The sequence below is a fragment of the Agelaius tricolor genome, unplaced genomic scaffold (genome assembly GCF_023055355.1).
Source record: "Agelaius tricolor isolate 1412-34295 unplaced genomic scaffold, bAgeTri1.0.p SCAF_51, whole genome shotgun sequence".
Classification (NCBI taxonomy): domain Eukaryota; kingdom Metazoa; phylum Chordata; class Aves; order Passeriformes; family Icteridae; genus Agelaius; species Agelaius tricolor.
The window spans coordinates 249,501-258,813 of NW_027269311.1; the positions used below are offsets into that span (position 1 = coordinate 249,501).

Sequence of the window (9,313 nt, forward strand, 5' to 3'; positions counted from 1 at the left end):
GGAAATCAAGACCCTTCATGGCTGACAATCAATCAGACTCTGTCCCTACCCCCACCCCACCATTTCCCCCATCCAAGCCCTGGCACTCAGAGCAGCCTTGTGCAAATCTGAGCTCCCTCCAGCCCAGGCTGCACCTGCAGCTTTCAGCTCCTTGGCTCCAACTCCCACCTGCTTTCCTTGCAGAAGGAGCTGCCTGGGACACAGAGGGATGTTCATTTCTTGTCAGTCAACAAAGCCAAGGGAAGGCACAGCTCCATCAAATGCCAGAGTCATTCCTCTGCTGGATAATAAATCCACTTTGCACAGCAGACAGTCTCAGAGCAATGGAAAACACCTTCTGTGCCCAGCACAGATCCAAATGTCCCCCAAACCCTCCCTGCCCCGATTCTGCCCAGATTTGCTCTTTGCACACACGAGTCACACACTGAAGTCAGGAGCTCCCTCCGCGCCCAGAGGGAGGAGAAGAGAGAAAGGGGATGAAGAGCTCTCCTGTGCAGAGCCAAGGCCCAAGTGCAGCCCCTGCAGTGGGAACCACAACTCATCAGGTTTGTGTCCTTTGGGCTCAGGGCCTGGTGACACTCAGAGGCACAGAAAGGTTTCTTGCCAGCAAACACAAGCTGAACATTTGAACAGTTTAATAACCATCACAGCTCTTCCCTCAGCTCTCTGGGATGTCCCAGCAGCATCTGACATGTCCCCCATCTCCAAGGGATTTCTGTACAGAACAGTTTTAGGCAAAGACATAAGAAAAATTCTGTGATAGATAGAAACACAATTAAGATCTTGACTAATGTGATATTTATTTGAACTTCAGAAATATTGGGCAGGTCCCTGCAGCCCAAAGCACGAAACCAGTCATTTGACAGGCACTTGAATGACCAGAGAGCATCTGGAGGAGGAAATCTGAAAGCAGCAAGGTGGACATAGTTCCAGCTGGTCCAGTGAAGGGGTGTCCTTAGACATGGCCATTTAAGCAGGTGACCTGGAAACACATGAAGGAAGAGGGAGAGGAAGTAATACAGTGGATATTGGTGACACAAGTCCACAGGAAGACCAGCATTTCTTCTCCTTCTGCCATCAGAAGACACTTCCAGGAACTTCGTGTTCCTGGTCGGAAAATTTTGCCATTTCTTAAAAGTACTCAAGTGACCCACATAATAAAGATTCGCTTGTATATTATGAAACTAACAGGTATTAACACCTGTGCCCCTTTCCAGGCAGACATCAGCTGTGTGCCCATGAACAGGCAGTGCCACTTGTGCCCTGAGGTGCCCAGCTGGGATTGGATCTGTCCCAGAACACCTGAGGGAGAGCAGAGCACCTTGCAAGATGCAGGTCCCTGACAGCCCCGCAGGGCTCCTGTCCCATCAACATCTGATCTGCTCCAGGCTGAAACAGGGCCCAGCATGGTGCCGGGATCATCAGAGAGCTGAGGTGTGTGCTGGAATTCAATGGCCTCCCCATCCCGCAGCAGCCCTGCATTTCCCTGCTGCAGCCTTGGTCTCCAGCCCAGCCATGGAGGCTCTTTGGGCTCTGGAGTGTTGCTGCAGCCCCCAAGGGCAGCTGAGCTCTGCCTTTGGCACAGTCAGGCCTGGCCAGCGCAGGCCATGCTCAGCAATTGCTTGTGTGGGCCTGGCCTTGCTGTCAGCCCCGGCAGCGGCTGCGTGGCCCCTTTGTGGCCCTGTGCTGGCCCAGCCATGGTGGCCCAGCCCCTGTGCAGGCCCAGCCCAGGCCAGGAGCATTGCGGCTTGGAACAGCCCCTGTGCCGTGGTGCCCACGGCAGCCTTGGGGCTCTGTGCCCCATGGCCTCCCTGCTGGGCAGCCTCTGCCAGCTCCTGCAGAGCCCCTGGCACCTGTGGGGCTGCACAGACAGCCCTGCCCCGGGCTCTGCCTGCCTCTGGGCCAGCAGAGAGGCAGCCAGGGCTGGCCATGGCCGGGAACAGGCCCTGAGCCCCACAGGAGGATGGAGCTGGGCCACAGCCAAACTCAGCCCAGGCCAAAGCTGGGCTCAGCAGCCAGGGCTGCCAACACATGGGCACAGAGGCTGGCGCTGACAAATGTCCTGGGCCCCCTCCCTGCTCTGTCCGTGCCACCAAGGGCACAGAGTAGCCTCCTCTCTGGGCCACTTGCCTGTTTGCAATGCCTTGCACAGGCGCTGGCCCTGCCCCACAAGGCCTGGCCTGAGTCCTGCCCCTGCACGCTCAGCCAGGCTGAGATGGACACGGATGGTTTCTGGGCCAGGCTCTCGGAGCCCAGCCCAGCTCCCTGCAAGCTCTGCCAGCTGCCCTGAGCTCTGGGCAGCACCAAGGGCCTCTCTGAGCCCAGCCCAGCCCAGCCGGCTCTGGCCCCACAGCTCTGCTCAGCCCAGGCTGCTCTGGGCACTGGCCCCACGGCCTCAGCCCCTGCCAAGGCCACAGCAGCAGCTGCAGCTGCCACAGGACTCAGCCCCAGCCATGGGGGAAGGGGCTTGGCCAAGGCCAAAGGAGGCTCCCTGGCTGCCCTGCTCCCCTCGGCCTGAGGTGCTGAGAGCTCTGCAGCCCCTGCTGCCATCCCATCTGCCCAGGGCAGCACCAGAGCCCCGGCCTTGGGGCCCTCAAGAGCTGCTCCTGCTCCAGGCCCAGGGCCCATGCCAAAGCTGGGACAGCAGCCACAAAGCTGTGCCCATTTCTGTTCATTGCTGCCCTGATGGGGATGGATCCTCAGCCATTTGCAGGCTGCTGATGGATTTTAGTGCTCTGGAGACTTCTTCTTTCTTGAGCTCTTCAGTTCAGGAATTCAGTGAGAAGAGCTCATAAACACTTGTTCAGAATACCTGAACAAGAAAAGGCCCTGGGGAATATTTCAAGTTTTCAGTTCTTAATGTGGTTAATTAGACAGATGACAGAAGTGTACTCAAAGTGAATATACAATAGTATAAAAGAATGCCAAGAGTACAGTTTTGTTCTGTTTAGTTTTATTTTCCTGTTTATAGATTGATCTCAGCAATGTCCAATTGATATTGATCCCCAGCAGCTTTTAAAGCAGTTTGAACAGATATGAAAATCAAGACCCTTCATGGCTGACAATATATCAGAATTTTTCCCCACCCCCTCCCCACCATTTCCCTCATCCAACCCCTGGCACTCCTATGGATCAGGAATGGTGTGGCCAGCAGGAGCAGGGCAGGGATTCTTCCCCTGTGCTCAGCACTGGTTGGGCAGCACCGCCAGTGCTGTGTCCAGTTCTGGGCCCCCAATTTAGGAAGGACATGGGGGAGCTGGAGCGTGTCCAGAGATGGGCAACAAGGCTGGTCAGAGGACTGGAAGAAAGTCTTGTGAGGAGCAGTGTCTGAGGGAGCTGGGGTTGTTTATCCTGGAGAAGAGGAGGCTCAGGGGAGACCTCATCACTCTGTACAACTCCCTGACAGGAGGGTGCAGCCAGGTGGGGGTCAGGCTTTTTTCCCAGGGAACAGTGACAGGACAAGAGGACACAGCCTTTTGCTGCACCAGGTAAAGTTTAGGCTGGACATTAGGAAATATTCTCCACACAAAGGGTGATTGGGCATTGGAATGGGCTGCCCAGGGAGGTGGGTGAGTCACCAGCTGTGGTGGTGTTTAAGGAAAGACTGGATGTGGCACTCAGTGCCATGGTCTGGGTGACAAGGTGGTGTTGGGTCCCAGGTTGGACTTGATGCTCTCCAAGGTCATTTCCAGCCTGGTTGATTCTCTGATGATTGTGACACTGCAGGGTCCTGGGGAAGCAAGGGGCCATTGTGACACTGCGAGGCCTGGTAGCACTAAGAGGACCATGGTGACACTGTGTACGACATGGCAGCACAGAGCCAAGGGGCCATGGTGACACTGTGGGGCTGAATGGAAGCAAGGAGTCCATGGTGACAGTCTGGGTCCTGGTGGCACCACAGAGGCCACTGTGACCCTGCAGGGCCTTGTGGAACCATGCAGAGCATTGTGACAGAGCAGGACCTGGTGTCACGATGGGGCCATTGTGACACTGCAGGGCCCCATGGAACCAAGGCACCAGGGCTGCTCCTCAGGGACTCCTGGAATGAAGGAAACATGTTTGACAGCGTGGTGGCCCTTGGGACCAAGAGGCCATTGTGACACTGTGGAACCAGGGAGAGCATTGCTGCACTGCCAGACCTCATGGAATCAAGGATCCACTGTGACAATGCAGGGCCTTGGGGAAGCAAGGATCCATTGTGACAATGCAGGGCCTTGGTGGACCGTGGCACCACTGAGACACTGCAGGGCCCAAGGATCCAAGGGACTTTGTGACAGCAAGGGGTCCCATGGAACCAAAGTAACTGGGACACAGACACAAAGTAATTGTGACACTGGGAGGCCTCATGGAATCATGGAGGCCATTGTGACACTCAGGGGCCTCAAGGAATCATGGTCACACAAAGTTACTGAGAGTGTTGATCTGCTGGAGGGTAGCAGGGCTCTGCACAGGGCCCTGCACAGGCTGGATCCAAGGCCCAAATCCAACAAGGTGAGGTTTAACAAGTCCCAGTGCCGGGTCCTGCACTTTGGCCACAACAACCCCTGCAGCACTACAGGCTGGGGACAGAGTGGCTGAAGAGCAGCCAGGCAGAAAGGGACCTGCAGGGACTGATGGACAGCAGGCTGGACATGAGGCAGCAGTGTGCCCAGGTGGCCAAGAAGGCCAATGGCTCCTGGCCTGGATCAAGAATGGTGTGGCCAGCAGGAGCAGGGCAGGGATTCTTGCCCTGTGTTTAGCACTGATTTGGCAGCACCTCAAACCCTGTGTCCAGTTCTAGACCCCTTGTGGTGGGCATTAGAGAGAAATATGTACCAGGAAGAGTAAAGAAAGCAAAGGTGGCACAAAGGAAATGCTCAGGGCAGTTTGGGGGTGGCTGCCAGGCAGCCCTGGCTCTGAGCAACAGCGTCTGCAGTGGCACAGGAAACTCCCAGCTGATGGGAACAAACTTTCTGGCTGACTGCAGAGGCCAGGACAAAGCTGAGTGGTTTCCCTGGTGTCCTGCAGGCCTTGCTGGCCCCAGGGGCTGATGGCATTTGTGCTCCCTCAGGTTCATGTCCCCACAGCAACAGCATGGGGGTGCTGCCCCTGCTGTGTGCAATGCAAACAGGGGCTGCTGAGGCAGTGCTGCCGTGTCTGTGCCCGCAAGGATGGGGCACCTGTGTGAGCTGGGGGAGAGGCCAGGGCTGCAGAGGGGGGATGTTGTTGGCAGCTGCATGAGGACGCTCTGGGACGCTGCCCTGGGCTGTGCAGCGCACTGGGCATGGATCAGCCCCTGCTCTGCTGCTCCTTCCCGTCTGCCCCAGGGCCCTTGCAGAGCCCCAGCCATGCTGTTTGCCCCCAGCCTGCCCACGGCCAGCCTGGGGCTGCTCACGGGGGTTTCTGTGCTGAGCATTGGCCTGGCCGTGTTCTTGAGAGAGCCTGGGCAAGGAGCCTGGAGCCCCCAGGGCCTGGCCTGAGGCGTCAGCGCTGCCCCAGCAGTGCCCATGGCCTGTCCCTGCTGCAGCCCCGGCACTGCCACCCCCAGGCCTGTGCCCGGCCCCAAGAGCACTCAGGCCCTGCAGCAACACCAGAGCCACCAGGGCAGCGGGGCAGGGCCACGGCAGCAGCACTGGCAACACCAAGTGCTGCTGCTGCTGCTGCTGCTGGGCACAGCTGCTGGGCCAGCACTGATCTGCCCCAGCTCTGCACACAGACATTGCTGCTGCAGCTCCAGAGAAGGCAACAAAAGGGCAACTCTGCAGAAAACTCTGTTGGGAGATCCTTTAGTTCCTTTAAAGCCACCGAGAGTGCAGCCCCTAATTGACACAGTCTGTGGCCACAGGGTAGGTGGAGGGAAACAAAATGAGAAATGGCACAATAAATGACATTTATTTGTAGACAAGATTAAAAACCTAAAATAAAAGATAAAGAACCTCCAAAATGAAGCCAAATGTACTATCAAAGGTGACTTTTATTACAAGTGATATGCAGAAATTGGCCAGCAGTTTAATGTTTCTGAAACTATCCAGTAATCAGTCTCCACACTGCAGCCTTGAGCTCCTGGTTCCTCAGGCTGTAGATGAGGGGGTTCAGGGCTGGAGGCACCACCGAGTACAGAACTGACAGGGCCAGATCCAGGGATGGGGAGGACAGGAAGGGGGGCTTCAGGTGAGCAAATGTGCCAGTGCTGACAAAGAGAGAGACCACAGCCAGGTGAGGGAGGCAGGTGGAAAAGGCTTTGTGCCGTCCCTGCTCAGAGGGGATCCTCAGCACAGCCCTGAAGATCTGCACATAGGAGAAAACAATGAACACAAAACATCCAAGTACCAAACACACACTAATAGCAAGAAGCCCAGATTCCCTGAGATAGGATTTGGAGCAGGAGAGCTTGAGGATCTGTGGGATTTCACAGAAGAACTGGCCCAGGGCATTGCCATGGCACAGGGGCAGGGAAAATGTATTGGCTGTGTGCATGAGAGCATTGAGAAAGGCACTGGCCCAGGCAGCTGCTGCCATGTGGGCACAAGCTCTGCTGCCCAGGAGGGTCCCGTAGTGCAGGGGTTTGCAGATGGACACGTAGCGGTCGTAGCACATGATGGTCAGGAGGAAATACTCTGCTGAGATGAAAAAAGCAAATAAAAAGAGCTGTGCAGCACATCCAGTGTAGGAGATGTTGCTGGTGTCCCAGAGGGAATTGTGCATGGCTTTGGGGACAGTGGTGCAGATGGAGCCCAGGTCAGCGAGGGCCAGGTTGAGCAGGAAGAAGAACATGGGCGTGTGCAGGTGGTGGCCGCAGGCTACGGCGCTGATGATGAGGCCGTTGCCCAGGAGGGCAGCCAGGGAGATGCCCAGCAAGAGGCAGAAGTGCAGGAGCTGCAGCTGCCGCGTGTCTGCCAGTGCCAGCAGCAGGAAGTGCCTGATGCAGCTGCTGTTGGACATTTGCTGGGGCTGCACATGGGCACCTGTTCATGGAGAAAGGACAGTCACAAGTCAGGAGAGGCTGCTTGGAGCCAAACCTGGGCCATTCCCTGTAGACAATGCCTACAGCTGGGACACACTCACCCTTCTACCTGCTGTGGGAAAACCTTTGGCTGCAATCAGAGCACAATCACACTCCTGGGTCACCCTGGGATAAACCAGACCCTGCCCAGAGCAGAGGGATCCCTGAATGTCTCACCCTCTCTCATGGTCTCTGGGCAAGGTCTCAGCACCCCCTATGCCAAGGACACTCACGGCTCCCTGGGCAAACCCAGCAGCATTTCCTCAGCTGTGGCAGCTCTGCCCTTGCCCGTGGGACATTCAGGGAACTCCCAGAGGCTCTGGCACAGATCTGCACCCAGGAGGGCAGCTCAGAGCCTGGCGGGGCACAGCAAGGAGATCCCTGGCTGTGCCCATGATGGGATCTCAGGGAGGGGGCTCAGCTCATTCCCCTTTGCCATGGACTGCTTTGCCCACAGCCCCACAGGTGCCAGGGAAGCTTGGACACCCCATTGCCATGGACAGCCCTGCCTGGCAGGAATGCCAAGGGCAGTGCCTGACTCAGCTGCTGCAGATGCCAGAGCCTCCCTGAGAGCAGCAGATAACAGTGCCAATGTCAGGGCAGGGCAGAAGCAAGAGCAGATGTTGTGGTGCTGTGCCTGAGAGGGCAGGGCAGAGACAGCCGGGCACTCAGGACAGTGTTCCCGTGCCCAGCTGTGCCCGGCACCTCCCACACACCAACAGTGCCCTCCTGCCCCAGCCCTGCTCTCTCCAGCCCCCTCTCCTTCCCTGAGCATCTCCCTGGGCCTGGACATTCCCTCCTGAGAGGAGCCTTGTCCCTGCCAGCGCTCACAGAGCCCAGCCCAGCCTGCGTGCCCTGGCTGGGGCCCTACAGAAACCTGCCTGTGTGCAGGGCCCTGGCTGGGGCAGGCTCTGTGTGCAGCTGGGCAAGGGCAGCTCAGGAGAGCCCTGCTGGGCCCTGCAAAGGTGATGCTGCTGCTGTGCAGGGCTGAGGAGTGGCTGAGGGCCCTCTGGGAGGCTCCCAGCAGAGATACTGATCAACTTAATTTACAGTTCTGCAGTCCCTGTAAAAGATCAAACATTCCTTTGATGATCCTGTGTGTCCCTTTCAACTCAGAATGTTCTGTGAGTATCTGATTACAATTCCTGTTTTGCTTCTCTCATCCCCCTGTTTTCTATAATCAAAAAAGAAGAAAAACCCCTTGCAATAGTGTTAGAACAGTAAAGTAAAAACCAGACATTAATTGGAAGCTTCCAGGTGTCCCAGTGAGGATTGGGCACACCTGGGGCCTGATTTCAACAATTTATTAAGGTTGATTAATTAGGATATTTAACAGGAGCATCCAATAGCAGATTCAGTTGCCCCAGTTACACGCCCCTGGCTCAACCCATTGGAGTAGGTCCAAGGGCTTCTTTGCCTTCACTTTTTGTTATGACTGCTCATTTATCTGGTCAATAAAAAAAATGGTTTTGTAAGTTCTCTTCCTGATGATAGGACTATTTGATAATAAGACTGATAAGACAGTATTTCAGGAATGTATTTAGACAGTCAGCTTATTGTTCTAAAATCTAAGATAATGGTTAGGAAACGTACTAGAGTTAATTAAGGATTATAATTATATTAGTATATAAGAGTAGTTAATATAGTTAATAAGAATTTAGTAGTGTTAAGTAAGGATTGTCGATTTATAACTATATAATAGTAATTTACAGAGCTATGAATGTATCAAAAATGTATAAAAAGCAAAAATCTTTTTGTCATCACCCCAACTTTCCCACTCTGCTCCAAGCAGGAAATTGAAAACACTCTCAGGAAAGCTCCTGATCTTTCCAGCAATCCCAGGCTTACCTTCTTTGGGAAGTGCCCTGCGGAGCTGTGCCCAGGCTGGTCTGGAGCTGGGAGCAGCCCTGCCCCACCCAGCCCCTCTCAGCAGCAGCCCCTGCCCTGCTCAGGGCGGCTCCTTCCCCCCAGAGCTTCTCCCCAGCGCTGGGAGCAGCTGCCAGGGCTGGCTGAGAGCTGTCCCTGGCAGGCAGCAGAGTCCCTGCCCCAGCACAGCGCCCTGGGCTGCAGGACCCTGCTCTGCAGGACAGCCCTGGGCACCCCTGGCTGCTCTGCACAAGAGACAAGCAGAGAATGTACTCACAGGCTCTGCAGGCATTGGCATGTTCCAGCTGCAGGAGATGGCTCCAGGAGCTGCAGCTGCACTGTCCTGCAGCCAGAGGTTCCTGTGCCAAGGGCTGGCAGTGATTGTGCCCCAGGCACTTCTCAGCCCCTTCCCAGCCCTGCCTGATTGAAGCTCTCTGTGCCTCTGGGCTGTGCCCGGGCTGGCTG

At 55.9% G+C, this 9,313-nt stretch overlaps 1 protein-coding gene across 1 annotated transcript; it reads right to left on the minus strand.

Moving 5' to 3' along the window:
• Positions 1-6,003: 6,003 nt before the first annotated feature.
• Positions 6,004-6,992, minus strand: LOC139604436 (olfactory receptor 14I1-like). The gene has a single exon (XM_071455587.1). It carries the CDS (start codon positions 6,919-6,921, stop codon positions 6,004-6,006), a length of 918 nt encoding a protein of 305 aa, XP_071311688.1. The 5' UTR covers positions 6,922-6,992.
• Between the last annotated feature and the right edge of the window lie 2,321 nt (positions 6,993-9,313).